We start from the raw sequence: 27,255 nt of genomic DNA on the forward strand, positions 1-27,255 counted from the left end.
GCAAATTTCTTACTAAAAACCAGACATTTGTAAATAAATAGCACTCTCACGAACAGAAATACAATGGCTGCAGGAAAGAAAGGTCTTCAGAACCATCAATAAATAGATGCCAAAGACAATCTTACACTTGCTAAAGCCTGAAAAAGATCTCTCCTGCTTACTCCAAGAAGTAAAAGCAGGGCTTGCCTTAAATTTTGACTTGTAAATTCTTCTACTTACCTGCAAAGCACAAAGTAAGCACAGAATTAAGCAATGAAATTCTGGTTTTTGTCACTTTTTAGAATTTTTTGTTAATGTTCAGACTGGTTTTGTTGCATTATTCCCTCTATTTTTCATTCCCAGAATAGAAAAGCTGCCTTTCCACCGTGGGGAAGAATGCTGAAGATCAATTTGCTTAATTAATTCTTACATCAAGTGCAAGAGCAGGGAGCCCAGAAATATCTGCTGCTATTTCAACAGGTGATATAACAAAGAAGTAATTTGAAAAGATCTTATCTGTCCCTAAACCATTTTGTGGTCATTTATAGCACTTTTTGTAAGGTTTTCTTATTCATTTGTAGCTGTGATTTCCTCTGACTGACTGGAAATTACCAATCAACGCTCGTATTTACGCATGTTGATGGAAGCAAACAACATCATCTTTCACTGATGCCTGGAAGTGGTTTCAGGTGAGGCAAGAATCAGATGCAGGTTGCTTTCTGAAATGTGTTGGAAGCCTGGTGATGTACAATTTGTAACGTGCCCGCTTTAAAGCACGCGTGAAACACTGCTGCTGAAGATTGAAGATAAACGCTTTGCTGTAATCAATCAGGGAAGTGCTATGGTCGGCAAGCCTGTTTGGCAGCTTCTCTGGAGCTCGTAAATCAAAAGATTCAGAATAATTTCCAGCATTTTTGTAGTGAGGCCACTCCCCAAGTCTGTGCAGTGCTGGGAGGGTCCCTGGGATTAAACTGGATTTGAGGCACGAACAGACGAAGGCAGCAATGACACTCACTGCAGTTCTTTTAAAGGCCAAGAATCCACTAAAACCTTAGATTTTGGGAATTACTTTTGGACAGATGGGTGTAGACTCAGAAATACTGAGTTAAACCAGCACTCTTACGGCCTCTGAAATGCAGATTATGCCACTGGAAATGTAAAATACAAAGTTTAGGTGATTTCTGTTACACTCAAAAAATCCACATGGGCATTTATTATGATGATTTCACATTTGAGTAACGTTGGACATTCCACGTACAATGCAAAATTCTTCTGCTTTTGTAAGCTTTACAAAGGAAATCTGCTATTCACACCATGAACAGGCATATGTATTGGTTTGCCTTTCAAAGCGCGTGCAGTCCACTTTGCTGCTGATAATCTGCATAAAACTGGATTAAGGAATCGGGAATTCTTGGTGTCACAACCATCAATGCATCCCGAAAGTGCCGTCCCAAGATATGTTTGGCATTGATGTCTTCTTGAAGTGCCAGCAGGGCAGCTTCTCTACAGACTGCTGTTATCTGCAACGACACAAAGCATCCCACCTTGTTATTGTTTTAAAATGTATTGCTTGAAATGAAGAAAGCAAGCATGAGGTTATCAGCACATTCCAAACACCAGATACCCATAGGACAGAGTTTCTCTGACACTTTTTTTTTTAATTTAAATAAATGAGGCTGTGGGTGATTAGCACTTCCCAGCAACAGGATAGAGCTCCAAATTCAAACCACAGTAACATTACGCTTCATGCATGAGTATGCTGCAAATTACTTTAACTTGATAATCATATTACCTTGCCTTAACCCCTCTGCAACACCTGATAAATTAAAACTCCAGAAAGCAGCAATACATTTTTCTGTCCCCAAAGCACAAGAGCAGATATTCCCAGGCTCCGCAGGCACTTTTCCTTTTAAACTTTAAGCTGGGAAAGAAGTAAAACCAATTAATTCAGCAAGGAAAGCTCGAAGGAGAGGGGTATGTGGAAAGGGAGGGGGGTGAAGGTCTCGTACCCTGAAATGTGTTTTTAAGCTCTCTGGACTTCAGACAGCGGAAACAGACTGATGCCAGTGTCATTCTAAAGACACATTGCTGTGGTGAAAAGAGCTTGTGGAATGAAAAGAGATATTGTGATTTCCAGTGCAACAGGGAAAACAGTGATTGATATTGACTGCTCCCTTATATCTGTAAATGAAAGAGCCAGCTGAAACACATTTGTCCAGCTATTCAGCATATTTTCTCTGTTTGTTCACTTACTGAAAAGAGTTCCCCTGCTTATGCTGTGCTAATGGTTGCCAAAGCCGTTTAGTAGCTTTTTAGAGGATTTAGCAGCATGTTTAGGAAGCTTTCACAAGAAAACATGCATGGATTTAGATGGCTTTGTCAAGTTTCAACAATATTACTTTTAGTTCCTTGCTGCTCTAATGAACAGTGAAGCTAAACACTGCTGTTATGCATTTTAATGCACTTCAGAGACAGTTAAAGGTGGAAGCAGAGCTGAGCTTTAGTGCCCTGGCTTCTTAGGGAGATAAGCAATGCATCTTTCTGGAAAGTAATGCAGGTACTTCAGTCCTTCCATTCAGGTTTTTCACTAAGTAGGTGGTGTGACTATTTCCTATTTTCCAGCACAAACACAAAGATATTGGGAAATTTAAAAAATAATAATAATTAAAAAAAAATAAAAAAAGCAGAATACAAAACTGAGATCAACCCCCCCCACATCCCCACCTCTGCTTGAAACCAAACGTAGCAGTCTTTCAAAAGAGAGAAGACTCAGGATGGAGAAACAGATCCCAAACATCCTGGACTCCAAAGCTGTGCTTGTCCTTAAGGAAGGCTGCATTTTCCCTTGCCAAATGCAGCGCTAAGGGCAAGTTTTGCACAACACACAGAGGAAGAGACCTCTGGGTTCTGTCCTTTCAGTTCTGCTCACACAGACCGACTATCTACAGCACCAAAATGATGAAGGGTATCACTGAAGTTCAGTTGTTCAGTTAGTGATATATTGCACTGAAGAAGAAGCTAAGTAAAGGCTGTCACACTGGCAGATCCAAAACAGAAGGCACTCTATTGCCAGTCCTATCTCATCCTGTTTCATTTGCGCAGGGATACATTTGGGAGGAATCTGCCCATAAGCCAATACTTCTGATGATGTCTAGATACTTTCTTTGAGCTGTACAAAGAGTAGCAGTAACAGCAACCGTAATTAAGGATTTTTTTTCTTTTAATTGCATTCAGAAAGACTGAAACATAAGTCCTGTGGTAACCAAAAATTATGAGACATGAGGAAAAACCAGAAAAAGATATTCTGTTATTTGGTATTCAGGAATATCTGAATTGCTTTTAAGGGAAGAGGAAAAAATTTTAAGGCATAAGTTATCGTCCTCTCTTTTCCTGGCTGCACTCAGAATTTTTGTGAACTATATCTTTCATATAATATTGAGTAATAAAGAGTAGGCAATATGACAGTGTTTAAAATTCAGGCCCTTGCACATGGTCAAAGAAGACCCAGGGCATTGTTTCCGTTCCTTTGCTAACTGAGGACATCAGGTCTCTAATAGATATTTCTTGTCATAATCATACTGGGACATCTCATACCAGACCAAGAAACGGAAGGGATTTAAAACTTCATTTCTTCCTGGATTAAAGCACAATATATGTCAGGTTGAGTGAGACAAAGAGGAAAGGGAGCAGAAGGGGCTTACGGACATACAGAAGAAAATCAGTGGCTTTTCAACACAATGTGCAAGGTCCTTCCCCACAGGACTCAGCATCATTCCCAAACCAGGCCCTATATCTAGATCATGAGTTTTGCAGACTTTTCCTCAGTCTGTCCAATTACTTTCTTAAATCACTTCTCCTTTTGGCCTCCATAACATCCTGTGATGAGTGCCACAATCTAATCATGCACTGTACGAAAAAGCACTTCTGTTTGTCTTCAAGTGGGTAATTTCAAGAAGTGCCTCCTAGTTCCTGTGTTATGAGAGCAGCGACTCATCTGCTCCCTGTTCATCTTCCCCACATCATCAGTGATGGCATGGACTTTCACTATACCCCCCTCAGCCAGGTCTCCACAAGCCCTCAGTGACAGTCCCTGCAGAGCCCTCAGGTTCTGCTCTGCCCTGTGCCTGGAGCTGCACCATGGCACTGAAATGCTTTTGGGGTGATTTTTTTCAGAAAATAACTCATAACACCTTCAGCAGCTTTTTCCGTGCAAAAACACCTAATTTAGACCTCATACTTGTGAGTTTGAACCCTGTCTGACTTTCTTTTCTTTCCACTGCACTTATCAGCTTGAACAGCATCTGCCTGCTCCAGTAGATGAATGCTGTTAAGCACCATTACTTACTTGTTTTAAGGCAATTCTTACCTATTTTCAAATACAAATCTGAAGGATCACAATTTCTGTCTTTTCAGTTAAAAAAAGACTTTCAAATATCAGCATGCTGTAAAGAATAGGAATAATGTCCTACTGCTGTCCCAGAGACAAAATTGCAGCTAAGAATACTGAAGGACAAAACAGGTATTCTCAGCTTCATCTGAATTGAGAGCAGCTTTCAGCAATGACCATTAAAGTGGTGATGAAGACATTAAGCGAATGTCAGAAACAACACTGCTTGAAAAGCAACAGGCCAGGCAGCAGGTAATTAAACAAGTAAGGGGTGAAGGTTGTTACAGCAGGGATGAATAGCAAGCCAGGTGGGGCTGAATATTACTAAATCTATAAGTGCCGGAATATATCCTATGTTGATTATTAGCATCATTACAAATGAAAATTTAACAGACATGTTTCTCATTTTCAATTCAGTGAGAGCAAATTACTGGCCTGTTTACTGACATTAGTCTGATGTCTGGTCTTAACACGGAAATAATTTTCAAGCCTGCTTTAAAGAACAAATTACCATTTTTTTCTGGTTAACAACAGAGTTGAACATAAGGAGTGATTTATCATCTGAGTGAGTGCTTCCAAGGTCAGAAAGTAAGCAGCTCATTTACTCCCGCTTGAGGCCCAAAAGGCACTGTGTCAGGTTATCCTGGGAGGAACAGAGAGCCCCAGCGAGCCATCCAAATCACACAGCTCAACTGCAACCAGCAGTGCCACACACAAGCTTGCAGCCACTGCCCAAGTAACGGTGGGTCCCAAAAAGCAACGGGTTTACTCTGGCTCCACCTCCAGCAAGTACAAAATGCCGGGTGCTGGCTGCAGCCCCCTGAGCAAGCAATGCTCAGCACAACCCATCCTTTCCGTGCCATTTCACTGGGCTGGCTCTGCCCACTCCTGGCAGTGAGCACCAGACCTTTCCCGGTGAATGAAAGTCCTTTTCAGCTTTTTTGTGTTTAAAGTGCTCTAAATAGCTTTAAAGAATCTTAAAAAAAAAAAAAAAAAAAAAGGAAAAGCAAGAAAGAAATGAGCTTCTGTGTTAAAGCCTTAGGTATTCTCAAGAAGGTGGTTTTGTTCATGCAGGGTCTGCGGGGAACACCTGTGAATGTCGGCTTTAATTGGGCTGCAGCTGGTGTCAATTGTGCACACAGTCCCTGGCAGACACTGCCTGCACATTGTGTTTCATTCCTTTTTCCTTCCTTTTTAATTCACTCCTCCACCCCACCAGTTAAAGTTGTAAGGGATTGTGTGTAAGAGGGATTAGGAGGCTGGAAGCAGAATGGTGCCGTGGACTGTGAATAGCACGACACGGCGAGCTGCCCTGCAGGAGGCTACCTGCAAGCTGCTCCGTGGCACCAGGGCAGGCTGCTGGGCCCCGAGGTGGGCGCTGACCCCCAGTGTGGTCCCATGAGGGGACTGCCGGCCCCACTGGGTCCCTCTGTGGTGGGGAGCGGCACCGCAGCCCACTCTGTGACCCTCTGTGCAGACACAACCCACTGCTGGCCACAGCCTCTAGTGTAGGTGCAGGCACGAGGTTGGGCCTTTCATACCAGGCACAAACCACCAGACCACTGGGAAAGCAATCCAGATGCTGGCTGACCACTGGGTTGCTGTTCTAACAGCATCATGCTGCTTCTGATGGGCAGAGCAGTTGGGGTATCACAGCATGACACTGGCAGCGAGGCATGCCCCAGATAATGTTTGCATACAAGATGCTGCTTTGGAGATAAAAATGTCTTAAGATGCCATAATTGCCATTTTATTCCCCTTGAAAACAGGGGACAAAATCGAGTGATTTTTAAGTGTTGAGAGGTAGACTTTTGACGCATTTCAAAAAGTCTTCAATTTTGTATTTCTCTCATGTTTCAGCTTTCCTGTTTATATATAAAATAGGAAATACAGGATAACGTGCCTTTCTTCTCTGAGAAGATTAATCCTCACAGCCCACTACAAATCTTGCTCTGTTTAGGAGAACAAGCTTCCAACACTAGGAAATAATTGATTGCCCCTTGATAAATTTTCATCTCATCTTTGAACAACAGAATTACCCCTATATGGGCACCTCTTCCTTCCACTCACATCTGTGATCTGTAGATTTAAATCAGATGGATTCTGTGTTTGGTCATCCTGAAAATGGAAAATCACATCTTCTAAATGGAAGACAATGAAGTATATTAGTGCAATACTTTTCATACAGTACCCATTCACTCCGAAGACTCGTGCTGCACCCATCACTGGAGCTTTGCAGGGAATTGACTTAAGAACTGGTTGTCACTTCACACAACTTTCATAACCTGCTACAGCAATGCTAGAAAAAAGCAAGCGTGCAAAGCACTCACTGGCCATGTAAGCACCCCAGTGAGACAGAGGCTTCTCTGATCTCTAAGCAACTATGTTTTAAAACATTATTAAATGTTTTCCTGAAGCTGAAGTGCATACATGTATTCTGGTTCTGTGGTCATGACCACTGCTCCTATTCGTATTGAAACGATTCTCTGCAATGAAACACTGTATTCATGTTTTTACAAAAAAGATAGACTTCCTTCTTCCTTGTTTATTAAAAAGACATTTAATATGAGTTGATGTTGGACAGTTACTTTAAAAGAGAGAGGAAGAAGCAAGCACCTTTGTAATTCTTAAATAAAAAGGATAGGTATTATGTGTGTCTTGTGTCTCTGATCCAACAAACTGAGCTAACGATCTCTGCTGTTCCTGATTTCTTTTATGAGAGGTCGTTAAGGAAATGTAATCGAACAAAACCAGCTCCTTTAATGATCACTATAGGTAACTTCAGAATAGACAGGCTCAAGTCTGCACTTAGTGTTTAATCTGCAGTGTGCTTATTTGCGTAACTTCACTTTGATTGATGCACTTGCCACTACATGTGCATGTGTACAGAGCCTAGCTGATGATCTGCACCAGGGACATTAAGTTTTCATTCTACCTGAGTACACACAGTCTGAGCAGGACAGCAGTCCCCTTGGATCTTTCCATGGTGGCCACAGCTACTCTGGGGCTGAGTAGAGACCATGTCCTGCTCTTGGTCTCAGCCAGGAGGGCTAGGCTTCATGCTTGTTTGCCTACTGTGGTCATAGCATGTGGCACACCAGTGAGGAACCGAGCCAGGCCACTGGTCCTGTGCTCTCATGGGGCAGCAACCAATGATCACATAATGCTGCATGTAACTGCTCCTACAGGACCAAAAACTGGGCAGGGCTGTGCCTGGGCAGCAGATATTATCGCATGTATCAATAGGTCTTAATATTCTATGAAGTTCAAACACACACAGAGAAAAATAAGGAAAAGATAAGGTAAGTCGCCAAAATTAAGCATATGTATCATAACTATAACACATGATGACAGCTAGTGAGAATAAACCAGAGCCTTCAGTGGTACATGGTAAGTGTCATCATACATACCTCTACTCATCCCAACATGTTCTAACAGAGCGAAACTTCGAACCCATCTGTAAGCTTTCTTTATTCTTCTTTCCACTCTCTTAAAAATGTTAGTAGATGTGGTATCCTTCCAAGCAATATATAAAACATGTAAATTCCAATTTAACTTCTGTAACTACAAGCCCAAAATGCAGCTAGTTTCCAAAACGTACTGTGTCGATATGGATCCCATCACTTTGGTAGAGACATGTCATAGCTACACCTTTCACAAAGGAATTCCGTAACGAAACGAGTTTTTACATGCTGGGACTAAATATTTTTAAACAGCGCTCTCTGCCAACTTCAAGTTTCAGCTATATTTGTGCAACTGAAAAAAGAATCACACACATGTTTCTGTACAAGATTAAGCTGCATTTCTGGTTAACCTCAGAATTATTTCATTTTTACATAAACATTTAATGAGAAAGTTTAACTTCTTCCCTTCAGTGAGAAAAAGGAAGCCAAGCCACTAGAAAAACAGTCTTTCTGTATGTACACATACACATGTGTGTGTGTTCATTTTAATTAAAAGTAATTAACAGAATACTGTGTTCTCACTCAGAGTATGCTGTTACTACAGAGGACCTGCACAGTAAGCCAATGCTATTTTGCTGAATGCCGCTAGCAAGGTGGATTGAATTATGCAACTAAAAATTTAAAAGACTTGGAGAAGATCGTTAGCTGTAGCCATCACAAGTTTCTCTCTAGAAAAGCAAAAACAAAAGAAAAACAACAAAACACATTTGTCAGCTTCTACCTGAGGAAACCTATCAGTGTATGGGCATTAATTAGCTCTTTTGTTTGCTCAGCTTCTTTCAGATGATGAGGCTGAGCAACACATTCAGCATATTCCAACTTTCTTGCATTGAAAAATAATGCTTTTGCTTCTTAAGCCAGTGTTTCCTTTCTTAAGTTTAACGTAGGAGAGCAGCAGAGGTCTTAGACTCCTATCAAAACAAAGCAAATAAATTCAATTCAGCAAAAGGAATTGGGAGACGTGTCCTCCCTTCCCTAAAAATATTTATTCTTTTGTCAGTAGAACTCAGCCAGTCTAGAACTGTCTTTCAACTTGTTTCAGCTCCAGTAGCATTTCTGTTACATTATGTCACCAGTAAAAGATGGCTGAATCCACTCAACAAAAAGCCAAAAAAAAATATTCTTTTTCATGGTTTTTGAAATCCTGTTTTCATCCTGTTTTTAGACCTTCCACTGTGGCAAATACTATTTCTGATTTGGATCTGGTATACCAAGTTAACAGCAAATATATATATAGTACCTATGTACTATACCATAATACAGTACAGTAAAATGCAAACAAACTCAGCTAAAAATACTGGCCACAAAATCTAGGAAATCTTTTGTAGTCCTTCTGTTTCTATCTGTTGGATAGAAAGCATACAAATCATAGGATAATGAGAATAAAAGGGATGTTATACCTTCTGGTTTTTTCTGTATGGCTATTTACACACACATATATATCCTGAATTGAGGCAGGGAGTGGGAAAATACATTTGTTGCGTAGGGCTTTTAGACTGAAAGATGAATTATGTCCTTAATGGGAGCTCCCTTGCTTTTCATTTATTGGATCTCAGTTCCTGGAAGGTGCGAGATGTCTCTGGTGGAGTATCTATTTCCTTGGCAGAGTGCTAGAGGAATTTCAGACTGTTTCTAAGTTTACCTCTTGGAGCTTCCCATGGTACCCAGCTGCTCATGTTTCCCAAGAAAATCAGAAGATCTCATGCCTGCATTCTAGGGAGGCAGAGCAGTCAGACCTAAGAAGCAATGCTGTTGCCAAAGGTAGATCCCTCCGTGCATGGTTATTACTCCTTAAGGAAGAAGCAGAAAGGCTGGTAAAGAACTTAAAAGTTAAGCTTTAGGTTCTTAAAGTAAGGCAAGTTTTGCTAGTGCAAAAAAAGCCTAAAAGGAATCAGCAAGAAAAAACAAGAAATGACATAAATACAAGGAAGAATAGTGGCGTGCCAACAATTACTTCTAGTTAAGGATTTATTTAAGAGGCATACTTTAGTAGAAATAGAAAATAGAACAGAAGATCAAGAAAATAGCAGTAATACAGACGTGACAGTGAAAGCTGTGCTGCCATGACAGATGGCGAACCTAAACAAATGACACAGTGGCCACCTTCTCTCTTTGATCTGCTCCCTTGATGAGCCCGTCCAAGGGCAAGGGCAGAAGCCTAACCCAGCTATACTGAAGAAGGCAGTTGGGGCTGCTTTAGTACACTGAACCAGCTCACTCAAGCTGCAGGGCAGTGAGGAAGGATATTTTGAGTTATTCAGTCCTAAACCATTCAATACATTCAATACAACATTCAATGTTGTCAATAACAGCATATCTGCTAACTACTTTCTGTTTCAGTAAAAGCTTCCAGCAATATATTTCAGGCGTAGCCCTGTTGTGTCTGCTGAATCACTGAGTGCATACACTGAGGAATTCATAGCACTGTTCAGAGCAGTGTGTCTCTCCAAGTAGCAGACTGTCACTGGTGTGGGCATACCTAGCACACTGGGAACAAACCAAAGGATCACATGAGGCAAGAACCTGTAGTTGGAGCTGCCCCTTACCTTCAGGGAAATGTTGTGAGTGACCAGATCAACATAACATCTGCTGTTGCAGTGTTAACATTAAAGGATATCATTTGAGTGCCCTCTTGCAGCTGAAAAGATTGCCTCCATGTTATGTCTGAAAATCACTTAAGAATTCTGGGTACCTGAATCTGATTGTTACTCCTATGATAACAGATCTTGCTTAGAAAATTCTTCCATTTCCTCTCCTTCGTATTCAGAAACTCCTCAGTTTGTGCCATGATATTAAAAAAATCTCCCCGGTCTCTGGGGTTTTCTCCCTCTCCTTTCTTGTCTAGGCGAGACAACATAATGCAAATTTCTACCGCGACAAAGACATAGCAAATGCATCTGCATTTCTCTGTAAGTTCAAAACTTACACTCAGCATTTTTTACATTCATTGAGACAATGTCAGGCACCTCCCAGCTTTCCTGGCAGTAAGAAAAAGGTTTTAAGGTTTTCCAGGACAGCATCTTACAGTAAGACAGAGACCAATACAGCGGGGAATCATGCCCAAAGGAACTGGTATGGCTGCAGTGCAGCAGAGAATGCCACAAGAGTGAGATGACAAAGATCCACTATCACAGAACTAAGGACCACAGCTAAAAAACCTCTAAAGTCAGTAAGAAACATCAGTGACACCAGCAACAGGTCTGTTTTGTACTGCTGAGGGACCCTGAGCTGACAGGTGCCATGTTTGTGGGACAAACTGAAGCTACAAAAAGCTTTCCCGCAGGAGCATGCCTCTTGCTCCTTCACTGATTTACCTTACAAAGAGTAAGCTCTGCCAGCCATAACATAATGGTTTCCCTACTTTCCATCACTGGAGAAAGGAGTTATCCCAGCTCTGTTTGTGCTAACTGCTACAAAGAGAAGGGAGGAAAGAAAGATGAAGGTAACAGCTATCACAGAGTGCAATGGAAGAGACAAGCAGGACCCTTGGACAGGGAAAATTTTTGGCAGAGGGAACCGAGAAGAAAACGAGAAGAAAACCCAACACTGTGGGCTGTGAAGATTCTAGCTTTTCCTCAAATCCATATCCTGAAGAGTAAGAACATAAAGCAGCCTTACCCCATATGTCATGTTTCATAGTTCATACAAGAACTATGCAAGTTTAGGTCTTCAAAATACCTAGCAGTCTGCTTTGGGAGAAGCTGGTAAATACACAGAGAAAAGCTCACCTATTCCTCTTACCTGCAGAGCTGTGGATGCAATCATCCTCATACAGCCTGCAGCACACATGGTGACCTTCTGATGACTCGCCATACATATTTTACTTCACTGAATTGGGCAGCCAAGCTACGCAATTCCACAGTCAAGCATCACTGCACAACCAGCACTGCCTCTTGTCAAGAGATGAGTTCGTAAGATTCACCCAGGAACTGCCTACATGCTGGAGAAAGGGGGAACTTTCCAGTGAATTACATCTACTCATTTTATGTTGGATGCACAGACACCAGGGTTGCAACAGTGAGTGTTTCAGTGCCTGTATAAACACAGCAAAAGAGTGAGGACAGCATGTATGGGGTGCTAGCACAGAAGCACTGGTTTACATACTGAACTGAAATGCTATACTCTCTCTGTTTTTTAATGAGCCTGTAATCTCAAGATTCTTAGCACTTCCTACTTGAAATCACATTCAACATATTTCATGATATCTGGAGGACTTTGTCACGTCAATGATCCGCTGTGTCTGCTATGAGAGCATCCAAAATGCATGAGATGTCATGAGGAAGCTGGATTTCATTGCTTCCTCTTCATGGTGTGATGCCACCCAACCTGTCTGGTGCACATACCGCAGCCTCAGACCTCTTCTGATATTTCACTCAGGTGTGGGTCATTCAAAACCCCATGGAAGAAATATTTCAACATTCAGACTTTTTTTTAAGAGGAAGACCTTCCACACCTCAGTGGACATCGCATTCAAAGCGCACTGCCAAATATTATGTGATGTCCTTTCCAGAGTTAATTTTTAATTTCCTGACTTCTCTGCATGAGAAATTTTCAGATTGTCTTGGCAGTCACTTGACAGCATGTGCAGACCTAATTGCAGAAGTGAATGCAGTGTCAGCCCAAATGCAAACCTCCAGACTGAGTAATTTCTGCAGAATTAGTTAGTTTGCTAAATAAAGTTCCAGAAAGCACTGCAGTCCAAGAAATGATCACAAATATAAGGTAAAGGGCACAATCCTTACAAACCTTGCCCCAGTCTGCCATGCACTAAGGGGACACAGGTGTCCTAAACACATCACTCAAAAACCCGATGATTTTCCATTTCATTTTTTAATGCCGCGGTTCCAAACCCACAGATGTTGTGCATGGCTATAAATCTTGGCACCCTCTCCATTATGGAAGAATTTCCCCTGGTATTCAGCGTTCCTTGTTTCACCTTAAGTCACCCTAATCATGCTGACATCTACTATCGATGATTATATTAGCCCTAAAAGATCCTTAAACAAATGAAAAGGACTGACTTCCACTCCTAAAGTTCTGCTTCCAATTTTCTAAAGGAAATTAAATAATGTATAAATCAAATGCTGGGCGCAAGCCCAGGCAGCTGAACATCGCTTTGTCCTGTCAAAGTGAAGAGGAAGTGTCTGCTACAGAAGGGACAAGCCAAGAGAAATAAAGTTTAACCTCAGCTCCATGTGAAAGTGATTTGGGATAATCGAGGGAATCTGCAAAGAGGTTAAAACTAGGACCACATAGTAACAGCGGAACGTTACACAATGATCAAAAATCTATCAGGGGCTGACCTTCACCTGGGGGAACTGTGTGGCCCTCACAGCTCATTATGCTGGAGTGGAGCGTGAAGGGCAGGAGGAAGAGCAGACGAGCAGGAAGGGGAAATCTATTTATAGCGTGTGCTTGTCATGTCAGGGTAATCTTACCATTTTTCTCAGGTTTGCTATATTCATAAATAAGTTCTGCCTGACAACTTTACAGCAAGGCGGCTATGCAGGAAACATTCACATTGCTTTCCAGTTCTTCTTTAGCTAATACACAGTGCTCAGACTGTTGAGGTCGCCACCAAGAGACTTCTTAATTTATGCACTATTGATGGACTACTGGTCCTTCTCTACAAGATGGCATATATCTATAAGGGGAAAAAACACTAAAATTGTGCTAGACATTTTCCTGGTATAATGTGCTAAGCAAGAGATGGCTGTAATTGCCACAAGGCATTTCATAAAACTATTAGAACATATGCAGTTTGTAATATGATTTCCATATTAAAAGAAGATTCTGATCAAGTTTACACGGTTTCAAGAAGACTTTGCACTGACATTTTTGCACACAGAAGATCAGCACTGGACTTCACAATTAGGGTCAACATAACCCTGTTCACATAACCCAGACTTTGATGGAGAGACAAAGATGTGACGTCCAGCTATTAACACTTCAACTATGTACATTCCTGCCCATTTAGAAAATCTTCCTCTCCTCAATTTTAAAGGCTATAGAATATTTTAGATGCCATACAAATGGCCCTTAAAAACAGTCTAATCCCTTCACTTCCTTCAGAAAGCAACAAAATTATTTTCAGCACTGTCACTTAGTTGTTTTGTCTGTCAAAACACTAACTGAGCAGCTGGCAAAGCATGGATAGCCACAGAACAGCTACATGCACACAGCAAATTAACAAACATCCTGCTTAGCTGTTGCAAACAAGTCAGGAAATGCTTCACAGCTAAAAAAATAAACAGAATAAAAACAAATACCCCTCCCCAGAATATCTTCTTTTAGTTTTCCCTTTTAAAAAGTCGAGTTCATAGACATACTCCTACAGCGTAGAATTATTTTATATTTAAAAAGCATAATGACTGTCATTTAAATCTCGGGATGCAAACTCATCTGAACATTAGCACAACTGATTCAGAAGAACTAACAGATTTACTGGGACCATAGACTTGTAATTTATCAACAATTATCCATACACTTTAGATACCTATAAAAGATTAGATCAGACTTCAGGAACACTTTATTAGTATAAAGAGGCAATTCCATCAACTGCTATGAGCACAGAGCTTCACCTATCCATCTATCCATCTTCCACACTACCTCTCTCTCAACAGAGCCTGTGCTAATGAAGTGTCAGCCTGTGCCAAGGCTGTTTAAAAGAGCAAAGCAAGCAAAGGAAGTAGGGTTTTAGTGGGACCACAAGGCTTTACACAAACACTGCTAGAATAAACGCCTCCATAAAGACCTCCAAGTTTCTCATCACTTTGTCTCGGCAGGTTACCAAATCTTGAGAAGGAAAAAGAAAACAACAAAAAATAAAACCTTAAAGGAGGATGGAAAATAGTAGGAAGTTTTCACAGAATGTGGTTGTTTGCCATCCTTGAATTAAAACAAAACCAGGTGCACAATATGTTACTCACACATGAAAAGAGGAGAGCCAGCAAAAGAAGGAGATCTCTCTCTCTCTCTCTCTCCCTCTCTCTCTCTCTTTTTTCCTCACTCCTTTCAAGAAAGCATCCCTGAAAGCACACAAGCATATGCTTCGGGCCCCACTGACGTCAGTAAACACCACTGAAGTAAAGCTTATGCTTACACACATTCCAAAACACATCTGCTGTGTATAATTGGAAGCTGAATGGAAGCTATAAATCAGAAACAGAATGTATTCAATCAACAAACAAGACATCTTTTGTCTTTAAGGTGATGGTACTCATTCCAAAATTTTGCACTCATTAGAATCCACTGTTAAAATGAGAGACAATTTCTAACACTGAATTCAATCAATTAATTTACAAATGCTAAAACATTTGCACTAATAACAGAAAGACATCACAATTAGCACCAATGTGTCACATTTCTTTGGTTCTTTGTAACTAAACCCCAGCATTAACATTAAATACTTAAAATAGTTACAGATAGGTTACTGCATGCAAAGCACCTGACAGCAGTAATTGCATCCTGGGTTTTCCATATCTCTGATGTAGTATGTATTTAACATAAAGATCTTCTACAAACTACTGTAATTCATTTTACTGAATTCTCTGTTCACAAGGTGCAAAACCATTTGCATTTCACATCTACACATGCTAAATACCTGACACAGGAAGCCTGGGGCTTGCTGAGAGCCGCAATGCACACAGGGCACAGGCAATGGTACATACTAGCCCACCATGCATTATTCTCTACATTAATGCAAAATTAACCAGTAAGGGCTTACACCTATTTCTTTAATCAGAAAAGTCTCCAGTAAAAGGAAAAGAGGAAGAAACACAAAGGTCTGGTACAAGGCTACCCATTCCCACTGATGCCAACTGCATAATCTGCTCCAGTTCATTAGATCCCATATGGTAACGTTTGTGCTGCGATAATCGTCTTCATACAGGTACTTACTTTTCTTTAAAAACCTATCATCTGTCTACTGGCAATAACAAGGTTCACCATGGCCTGCAGTGACTTTGAGGTTATTACTATCTGTACAGTCATTCATTATTTAAGCACAGGACATTGCCTCTCATGTCTCGTAACACAGAGCAAAGACAGCCTGACCTGAAGCTGAACGAGTGTTAATGCATACTTGAAACAGGCACAAAGCATTACAGTTCTCACTAGAAATACAGTTTGGTGCAAGCATGAAGGCACGCAGCCTGTAACACAGTTAGTTGCACGTGCTTTTATTTGAAAATAATCTCACTGTGGTAGAGATCTCCCAGAAATAGAGAACAAGCTTTGCTATGAGCTGTATCAGTTCCAATACGGGCAGTGGGCTGATGGTGGTTTCTACGGTGCTTGGTATGGCCAGGGCTAGCCTTGCCTAAGCAAAAACCAGTCCTGAAATAAGATACTGACTATAGAACTACTTTTTCAGAATGAAACAGTAGCTCCAAGGTGGACAAAAGAAATGCAGATTGCAATATGCTTAACAAATAGAGAAAGTTACCATTCTCCTGTATTTTGCTTTGGGAGTTATTAGTACCTGGATATTCTCCATGGTTGAAAGTGCATTAATGAGCTAAAAGACACACAGTAATTTATCCTGCAGATGACCTACATGCAGCAGCCATGTGTGTTTGTTTATGATCACTTCATCTGGCAACGAGCATTTGACACAATGCAAAGCTGAGGTAGAAAAATGCACTGTTCCTCAAGCCGACTAATTAAATCTCTACTTAATTTGGAAAAGGGCACTTTGAAAATAAACAATAATTTTCAGCAGACTGTAAAAAAATAGGCAACAAATGAATCTCATAAGGTAAGGCCTGAAAGCTATTACAAGCACCAAAGAAGGTGATTTTAATTCCCACAATACCACTCTGAGTGTGCACACAAGTGCGCCTCTGACATTGCAAACAGTACATTCATGTTTACACTTTATTAGTAAAAGAGAAGCCTAAGTATGCGTTTTGTACTTGCAGAAGTTTTCCTTTTGTTCTGCTTCAAGAGCAACAGAACTCCAATATCTGCAGAGATGATCAAAGCTTACGTTATAATTTCTATGAATCACAAAAACAGTAAGGATGGCTGAGCTGAAATAGTACCCACCATTCATGTGTTAGGCATCAAACTGGCTTGCATCTAAAAGCAACACTGTCAGTTGTCACCCTCTGCATTTTACTAACAACCGATAAAACAAGCAGGAAGTACCATTTTCCCCAGGAGACATGGGTGGGAAGAGCAGCCAGGCCCAGGGCAGCCAAGCCTTGCCTCCCCACCAAAGGCAGCTGGGGCTACGGTGCCCCTCAGCTCCCACCAAAGCCATCCCATGGCCTTGAGTCACTTCAGCAAGGCCTCATCTACACAGGATGTTATTCTGGAACAGCAACCGCATTTAAATTCACTCCCTATCTCATTCCAGGACAACTTCCTCACGTTGACGTGCCCTCAGAAGTACAAGAAAGAGCATTCGTCTGTGGCTGCATTTAGCCCGAGGCTGAAGTCTCATGAGGTAACAGAGAATAGAGATCTGGCTTTATCTTATAAACGGTGTGAATATATATCACCACCCTTTGGAACGAAACCAACATTTTCTCTCTAATCTCCCAACCGTTTCCCACAGAAAGCGTGTACTTTCTCCAGCCCAGGAAAGAAGGCAAGGACGTTAGGAAAATCAGAGGGATTGCAGAGCACAGAAAGCCTGCGTCAGCTGCGTACAAAGAGCACATTTCCCAACCCAAGCCACTGGAGCTATGAAATGGTCTCTGTCGCTGACTGAGAAACTACCAGGATGGCCAAGAGAAAAGCAGTGTAAACTGTACTGAGAAACAATACTGCAGAGCTTTGGGACTGGCTCCCCAGACGGAATTAAAGGTAAGCCAGATAATACAGATAAGCATGGAGCAAAGTACGTGGGTAGAGATTGAAGCTTTTCATGTATATTGAAATGACAATGTCAAATTACAGTTTTTTGTGGCAAACACAACTGCCACCCTCCCACTCACACAGCCGGTGTACAAAGTTTGTAACTCAGGAGTTCTCGTGTGCTCCTTAACTCTCACAGGAAATACATTTTTGCTGTCCTGGCAGGTCAGACCGCTAACCATATCCCTCAGAGATCATCTGCCCACTTCCCCTCTTCCCTGCACAAGCCAGCAAAGAGGCTCAGGTTTCCCAACACAAAAGGAGAACTCAGATAGGGACACCACGGCAGACATACACATCCTGGAGTACAGCCGGGCAAAGTTGTAATTTGTAATGGCAACAGGAACATAGAGATGCCAAATAGAAAACACGAATTAACTAAAAGCTTTGGTTGAAGGAGAAGGCCGTGCAGGTTGAAATCCACAGAGAAGTGCCAGTATCTGCTGCAGCATCAAGCACGTGTCAGCAAATGTCACAGAGGCTGCCAGTCTCCTTTGCACTTCCCCCATTAAACCTTTTCAAATAAGGATTCTAATTTTTTTTTTTTTTTTTTTTTTTTTGGGTGTGTGTTCCTGGGTCCACGAAACATGCTAGTTCCCTTAGAAGAATTATTTCTCTTTTCCTTTTCCTTTTTTTTCTGTTTCTTTCCTTCTGAGAGACGAGTTACAACTTCAAACTATGTTGGGCTGCAACTTCAGTGCTGCAGAATCCCCGCTCACCCGTACTTCTCTTTCCTCAATTCCTCTCTATCTGATTTACTGTTTACTTGGAGAACATATGGGAAACATGCACGGAAAGCACGTATCCGGGTTCATGTTCAGAATAAATACTTTTTATGACTATTCCTGTGACCTGCAGCAATAGACTAGATTAGTCACCCACAACTATGTATAATCATACAATCATTTAAATATGTTTTCAAAACAGAATACGTTTTAAGGGACAGATCAACCTCTATAGGCTCTCTAACACCCATTTCCTACAACTTCACCATTTTCACCTGAGATAAAAAGCATTATCTTTGAAGTGTGGAGTTCTCCCTCAAACATACAGTGAAGGAATAGAAATAAACTTGAAATTATTAGTGCTATCCAGTCTACTCAGTTTTCTTAAGGAAAGAATGATGAAGAATTGCAATAGATAAATATCTGAAAACTGATGCTAAGGCTGAAGTAAATGTGTGATTTATCAACATGTGCAAAGTAACTTTTTTTCACAAAAGTAACTTCCAAAGCAGAAAATGTAATTTAATCTAAAGGCAAATAAACAAAAGGCTCAAATATAACCTCACCCATTATACTTAGCAACGGAATTGAAAAGAAATCTTAACAAAGCCATTTTGAATTGAAACACGTTAAATCTTTTCAAGTCAAAACATTCTGAATTCTTCTAGGGTAAAAAAAAAAAAAAAAAAAGTTAAGGACAAAAACCCTGATTTACTAATTTAGTTCTGTATTAGTAACAAAACAGCTAGGTCCTGCTTTACTGTGGTTTACTTCGGGTTTTTCTTCTCCTCTACTATCATTCACCTTGGATTGCAGAAAAATCTGATGTATCTCTTTTGTTGTAGAAAATGGTCTTGATAATCTTTTAAGGGCTGTTGCATATATAACTACCAGCAGTGAATGCTGCTTGCAGCTTTCCTCCTTATCTCTTCACCATCCACCACGAAGAAGCCAGAAGTCACCTGCCGCAGGAGAGCTACAGAACATCTCTTCAGCCAAACTGCCTGATTGTTTCTGATTCCAAGGCTTAAGCAAGCTACACAGACATTTTCCTTTTGTCACAATCCAGTCATATCCAAAAGATGAAAAACAGAGAGATTTCATAAGGCTACTTGGCTTTTACAGCTGTTTTTTTTGTATGAAACAGACATCGGGTGTTATTTCTATAGCTCCAAGTGCTGCAGTAAATCTCTAAAAATGAAAGCGGCTTTGTTTTCTTACTTTTTAAGAAATGCTTCTCCCATGTGTTTCTGAGAGGGTTTCTGAGGCACTCTACAGTCTTTCTGTCTCACCACAACAGTGCAGTTCAGAAAAATACTTGAGCAAAAGCACACTTAAGACTCCATTTATTCCTACCCAGCGTAAAGGATTTTGAATCAAGAGGAACTTCGAGCACACAGCTTCCTGAACTGAGGTCTCTCAGCAGGTTAGCAGTCAGGCACATGCGGACTCGTGGTACTGACCACACTGCTGAAAAAGTCACATTGCTCTTGGAAGAGTGGTTGATTGATCTCTGCTGGCCAGCCAGTCCCTTCACCAGCTTCATCCGCACTCAGAAAATACAGTCTCTGGAAAATTATTTGAAATAACAGATTTCCCTTCAGCAGGCTTGCTTGTTGTTCTGCTTATTTGGGGAGCAGAAGGCTGCTGTGAGGAGAGTCATTATTTGCTGAAATGCGAAAAATTCATTTTCACATGTAATTACTTCTATTAATATGTATCATTTTACATACATAATACATCTACATACGGAATCTATTATTATTGAGGAAATGATTTTTTAATGGGGATGACTGAACAATACTTGAGAGAAAATGTTCAAACCAATGTTAATTTGCAGCAAGAAGTCTGGATTTCATACCCCAGACCAGCCCAATCATCCTATGCTTACACCTTGAGAACAGAATTCAACTTGTATGGCTTTTCCAGGCTCTGCAAACTTCCTAAGCCTATATTTAAACTCTGCCTCTGTCAAAGAGCTTTAAAAGTTAGAAACTGTTTCAGCTCTACAAAAGAATGAAGAGGTAGCTCACTGTATTTCTGCATTCTATCCATGGAAGTATTTTTATTCTCCCCATTTTCTTACAGAGCCTGTGACTGCCCTCCTCTCCTAGCATCAAACTCGTACAAAAAAAAAAAAAAAAAAAAAAAAAGAGAGAGAGAAAGAAGAATTAGGCAATACAGTTACTTCTGTATAAATGTAGTTAATTATATTCTCAATTGCTGAATTGCTAAATTGTTTGTTTTCTCCCTCCCTGCATGCTGGGGTTAATTAAGCTCCTTAAATGCTGCATATGAATTAAGAAGGAACAAACAACCAAAATAATACTGGCTGTTCTCCTATGAAAAAAATCTGGTGGTAAAATGTCTTGGCAGGCTATACATTAGTAGAAAAATACTGCTGAATTTTCAATGGTAAAAATAAAGCGACTAAAAACTTTTTGCCATCAAAAGGAGAGACTTTCAAGAAAGTGCATTCATGGTAGGAGAGAGCTAGTTTCTTTCAGAAATCACAAAAAAACCCAGGGATGAATTATTACTATCAAATACAAGCCTCAAAATAGAATCTCTGTTATCGTAATGCAAATATGAACACATATTTGCTATTCCTGCAAAATGTTATCATTACTGTTCCAACTTGCAGGGGACAACCTGTTCCATGCAGATCCTGACTGACTAGAACTGGACTAGGTTCACCATTTTCACGTTGTTTTGCTCACCTTCAGAAAGCACAACACAGGTAATGCTTATCAGATGATTCTGCAAGGATCTGCTCTGGCTCTGCTGGAAAAGTCTCAGGAGCCCCAGCACTACGAGGAGAGCAGAGCAGCTCCTACAGTCCCCAGTGCTGTCACTGGTCCCAGCACCTTATCTTGCCCTCACTGTTTGCCCTTGGACAGACAGCAGTTTTATGCACTTTTTTGCAGGCTGAACTGATACATTACTCTCTTTTTTTTTTCTTCTCCTCACTTATTTATTTATTCATGGTCTCTCTGAATCTCCAGCTATTTTCCTTGTCACAAATGTCCCTTTATACTAATAACAATTTCCTGGAAGATGAATATTTGCTTCTAATAATCCCTCGACTTCTCTCATTAATCACGTTATTCTTTTCTTTATTTTTGCTTTAGTCCACACAAACTTCTTCAGTATCCTCTGCTTTATTCAAATAAAGCATGGCAGATCTGCCTTGTCTCCATTCTTTTTTTCTTTTTTAATTTTAGCAACTTTCTAGGCTTCCTTGCTGCATTTTCCAGGTGTCTCTTTCAATGACATGGTATCAAAAAGGCAGTGAAACCGATACCAGCCCATTCTGGTTTGATGCAAGTTACTGGTAATATTCCATAGTAGCCAAGTGCTGAAACAGATGTGTGTACTGCCAAAGACATAATTTGTGGTAACATCCCAATGGTATTTTTGAAGGTATGTCCTGATTTTCAATCTGCACACTGCAAAATCAGTCCAATAGCAAGAAATAAGGCAAATGGACTAGAAAATTATCCTTAGTTCTTACAGCTGATATACCTCCTAACAAGGAGGGCTCAAAACCACAAATCTGAACTAAAATAGCTCATGTATAGGAAGAGGACTGGATCATCATGTTTGTCATTCTCTGCTTAGCTTTCTTTGGAGTGAAAACTGGCAGATGATCTGTCCAAAAGAACCTGGCAGTATTTGGAATTAGGGAGGACAATGCAGGCATTTCTCCCGTTACATAAGTGGCCCATAGATGCTACCATATACAGTGTTGAATGCCTTCTAAGCCTTGTGTAACAACAGATTTTAAATATAAATCAGAACACCAGCACCACTTCAGGCTTTGAAATACAGTTTACCTCTTACCAAATATGATGTGTCAAATTAATCATGAAATTCACAAGAAAAAAGAAACCTCTTAGATGATCCAAGCATCTCCCCGCAAGTCCAGGACTGTTGCCAATGAAATGCAGGATTGGCAGAAGAGAGATTTATTGCCACAGTTTGTTAACTCTATATTTCGTACTTTAGTAAGCCATCCTATCCTGCTTCACATGGTGCGTTTAACAAGTAGTCAAAAGTAATTTAAGAAGTAAAATGCACTTGTCATCACAATATGCAGTGCTGAGCACTGCTTATTTCCTGTAAGACTTTGTTAAAAAATAAATTGACTGCAGGCAGTCTACAGGTTTGGCATTTCCTCTGAAGGCCAGCATTCACCAAGGGTGCACCTACACCAAAGCTATAACTGAAACAATCCAGACCATACCGTTAAAACTGCATGCAGCCAGCAGCTCGCCTGATTTTCCACCACTTGGCTGAGCCAGTGGCCCATTCCTTTCCTGCATCCTCTGAGCAGAGTCCTACATGTGAAATTGGTTTCATTCACATTGCATACCTGCATTACTCTTATGTATGTGTTGCACTAGGGAAGAGATTTGCTGCATAATTGCTAACTGCTAATTAAAAATCACATTAGTAAGAATGTACTGGATGGCAGGAGTGGCAACTCAAAAGAGCTTGCTGCTTCAGAAAGATATGAAGAGAGCAGCAGGCTTACAGTAGTACTGAGGCCAAGCTGACTTGTGCTCGATTCCAAAACACTTCCCAAAACAAAAGAGATTCATCTGGCCCCTACTTCTCACTGACACATATAGTCATGTCTTGAATGAGAAATCCACAAAAAGACACCCTGAAAGACCTGGCACTTATTGTACATTTACAGTGACACAGTTGGGGACAAAATGAAGCAAGGAACATGTCTACTCTTTGGTATAACTGAAATCCAAGAGGCTTTCTTGATCACGGAGAAATCATTTTGCCATATGAAAATGTAATCGCACAGAGTGAGCAGGGCAGTTTGTGCATTAGTTGGCTCGACAGAAGTGAACTGCTGGCAAACAGGGGGCGTAAAAGTGGCAGCACTACAACATCCCTTCAAAAATACATCTTACCTTGAAAATTGAAAAAGAAAGCTTGATACTCACATTCTCTGTTATTCCTGCTGACTAGTTAACAGTATACATTAAATTAGAAGACATTTTAATCTTTAGGAATTAAATAAATAATACTTGGATTAAGCAAGCTTAAACATGTACTTGATTTTAAGTGCATTAAATAATTCCATTGGTTATAGAGAATTTTTTATGCACATGAAAATGTTTGAAATGCTGTAGGGTAATAATCCAAACTTTCACTAGGCCAGAAATGAGTCGGTATTAACATTCTGGCTTTGGTTGAAGTGATAAAGGTGATGAAATTCAGCTGAAGAGTTAAATGCAGACCTGAAACCCTCTCAAAACTTGAAACTGGGTCAGACCGATTTTAAATTAGCAGTTAGCAATTATGCAGCAAATCTCTTCCCTAGTGCAACACATACATAAAAGTAATGCAGGTATGCAAGAGGATACATCAGTTCCTTGGTGGAAGAGTACATTTTGGAGGGCTGTGGCACCCCTGTGCACTTCCATGACCAAGAACAGCAGCAAAATGCTGTCACAAATGGAACATTAAGGCTTCAAATAGCTAACTAGAGATCTTTTTTGTTCATGTTTGTGATTAATTCCTTCTTCTCTATGTTTCATGTACAAACCAGACAGCTTGGAACAGAAACCTGACAAGCTATTTATGAAATCTGTCGCACATGCAGAATTGAAGGAAGCTGACTGCTGCAGTAAATATACAGTCGGCTGGAACACATTTAATGAAAACATTTTTGGGTTTGAAATAGCCTCAAAATGCAGCACGCCTCCAACATGACCTGGCTGGATGAGCAGTTTGTAGCTTTTTCTCCTTCCTCTTTAACAGTAAATTCACTGACTGAGCTAACGGCTGTTCAGTAAAGAGGAAGGACTAGTAGACTCACCTCCAACAGTGCAAAGATAGAGCTGTGTACAATCAAGTACTAAGGCATTTATAGCAAAATATGTAATGCACTGCCTGTTGCCATCCAAAGGTGTAGTTCTGGAAAATCCTTAATCTTAGTGAAATAATTAAATATGTGGTAAAAGATCCTACTATGCCTTCGTAAGTAGGAAAAGAGACACAAATATATATATACACAATAAGGGTAATGCAAGTAAGACGCAAAACCCAAATGAACAGTTATTATGTGAGCAGCTCAACTGAATGAAATGAAAACGTCCTAGTGACAATATGAACAATTTTTTAAAGCTTCTAACAAAAGTTGAATTTTTCCATCACTTACGAGAGATTTGGGCTGAGTATATTATCCTGATAGTGCTAATGTTTATCAATACATAATAGCCATCTTTTGCTATTGTTTAAAGTAAGGGAAGTAATTAAAATAGTCATAAGCATTCTGATACAACCTGGGTGTTTCCTGTCGGTGTATGTAATGAAATGCCCCTCCCAGCACCACGCTCGCTGTTCATTAACTCTCCGCAATAAACATCATGCTTCCATATCACACATCTGAAAGCACTCCTCAACTGTGAGGTTGGGCAACAGCACTACGCTATGCAAAACCAGCCAAGTCCAGTCAGGAAACAGATTAATTTGAAACCCTTAATTAATGACTGAACATTTACACAGTCAAGATTTATGAGTTACAAGGAAGTAAGTCCAAAACATAACACTCCCTCCTGCATGCAAGCTTTCTTTTTAATAGTAAACAATTAGCCTAGGGTAAGACAGTGTCTAAATTCTCAAGTTCATTTTCTTCCTCCAGCTTCCAAGCATTTGCAAAAGATAAACTGATTCTGTGCTTTTTTGGGGGGAGGCCTTTTTTTTTTTTCACTAGTCTTACATAAATATCATTACTAATAAACAAGTGTTAATGAATGCAAAACGCCATTTTTTTTTTTTTTTCCAAATAAAGAAATCAGTAGTTTCAGACTGTTATTTTAAATAACCTAAGTAGCACCATATTTAGTAACAGTGGGCATCAAAAATGAGGAATAAACTTCCAGTTTTGAACATTCTGGTTATATTCCATTTTGGATCATAATCACAGCAGCACTTTCTTCGGAAGAGAACTGACACCTTATCATGAGGAGTGCTTACTGTTTGAATATTAGGACTGCCAGCTCTTGTGAATCCCTCAGGCCTTATTCTAGAAAAGTCAAAATCAGGAAAAGTTTTGCTCTCTTGTTTATGCTAAATTAGTGAATACATTTTTTTGCCTGCAAATTCTGTCTTGCCAATAAATGAGTGTGCTTTGTTCTTCCACCCAGATCATACAACACATAAATAAGCAAAAATGATCACAGAAATGGCAATATCCCAATATCCTGCAATATCAGAGAGCAATCTGAGTGTGTGATGGGCCACAGACAAGTTACATGCTCCCCCAGCAAGGGGATTCCTCAAAACACCTTTCTGCATGTAAACAGTCACATCTGCGAATGCAGAAGTAACCACGAACGCAAGCAGAACACAGGTTTGTGTTTTTTATTATTTCCCTTCCTGTGGCAGCGTGCCAATGCTGAACATGTAGTGCACACTGTGAACCCCAAACCTATACAGCAAGGCTCGCTCCCATGTGCTCTGGGCATTGGCACAAATTGCTGGGTAGGCAATTTCACCTCTGCAAAACAGAACAAGCTACCTCAGAGGTGACAGTGAGTCACTGTCCCTGCTGTCCCGTGAAACACGTAGATTTTGCACTGAAGGACATGGTTAGTGGGCATGCTGTGGATGGATTGATGGTTGGACTACATAATCCTAGTTTTTTTTTCCAACTTTAATTATTCTTTGACTCCATGAAAATGCTTTGTGACTGTTATGAGAAAAATCTCCCACAACCTGCCTCCTGGCTGCTTGTGTTTGGTCCTTCCTCCTCGGCTGAGCAAAGAAAACCAGTCCTTGCATGCGACAGCGGCTGCTGGAGAGAAATCAGGTTCTCTTGACACAGACTCACTTGGAAACATGCATTGCAAATACTGGCAGCCCAGGTGCTGTGTACATCATTTTTTCCCCCTTCTTCATCAGTTTCTCATCAAACAGGAGCTCACTGGGAACAGTTCCGCAAAAAGACAAAGCTAATTTATCCCAGCATAAAGCAAAGAAAGACAAAAACATACAGGACAAAACAGAAGACAGATTGCTACTTTCCCGCTCCCTTCCACCCAATGCAATGCTTCACTATGCAATGTAAGTAAAATAGTTATCATTTAGTTTTATAACAAATTTATTATTGGAAATGAAGTGTGAAGCTAATCTCTGTTTGATGACAATTACCCTCAAATAATAACACCCGCTTCTTCAAAAAAGAAAATCAAACAAATCCAAAGCAGCCCTTTTAAATAGAGCAAAATACTCTTAGTTCTCTTCCCTTACAATGGGGATGTCAAGACCAATTAACTAGCACAGCCATCTGCAGTTTCGCTCTGTTTTCTTCCATTGCAAGTGGACAGCCCAGCTCCCATGGCTCTCTTCTACACACTCCGTGTCAGAGAAAGTCTGAGTTGTTTTCCACCTGAGGCTCCTTGATGTCTTTGATACTCAAAGCCAGGACACAAAAAGCTTAGGCTGAGAACTTGGTAACAGTTAGAAGCAGTTTAATTAAAAAGCAAAATGTTCCACAGGATTGCTCCTACCATAGCTAATAATTTGCTGCACAGCTATTACCATGCTGTTTCCATCTGCCAATAACCATTTAATCTTTTTGCCAAAGGCAGTGGAAAGCCTTAGGTATTTTCATATGTATTTTAGGGGAACCATAAAAGATAAATTGGAAATAGCAACTTCCAATTCTTGAAATACAAAAATCAGAGCTAGAATAGAGCATACAGCCATCAGTGTTTCAGAAACTGCCTGACAGCTTCTACTCCAGGCAGTGTTTGAAGGGTAAGACTCAAGTTTGGTGCAAATGCACAGTCTTCGGTAGAATCCAAGT

At 40.4% G+C, this 27,255-nt stretch overlaps 1 protein-coding gene across 1 annotated transcript in view; it reads right to left on the reverse strand.

Annotated features, from left to right (window-relative positions):
* Window positions 1–1,277: 1,277 nt before the first annotated feature.
* AFG2A (AFG2 AAA ATPase homolog A) overlaps window positions 1,278–27,255 on the reverse strand; it is a gene marked incomplete at its 5' end in the record, with an annotated part of 180,949 nt that continues 154,971 nt past the window's right edge. Inside the window, 3 exon segments of the mRNA XM_079534101.1 lie at window positions 1,278–1,499; window positions 19,883–20,046; window positions 20,049–20,088. Of these exon segments, the coding sequence (XP_079390227.1) occupies window positions 1,323–1,499; window positions 19,883–20,046; window positions 20,049–20,088 (381 nt within the window). The 3' untranslated portion in view covers window positions 1,278–1,322.

This window comes from Tetrao urogallus, assembly GCF_951394365.1.
Source record: "Tetrao urogallus genome assembly, chromosome: 4".
In the NCBI taxonomy this organism is placed as follows: domain Eukaryota; kingdom Metazoa; phylum Chordata; class Aves; order Galliformes; family Phasianidae; genus Tetrao; species Tetrao urogallus.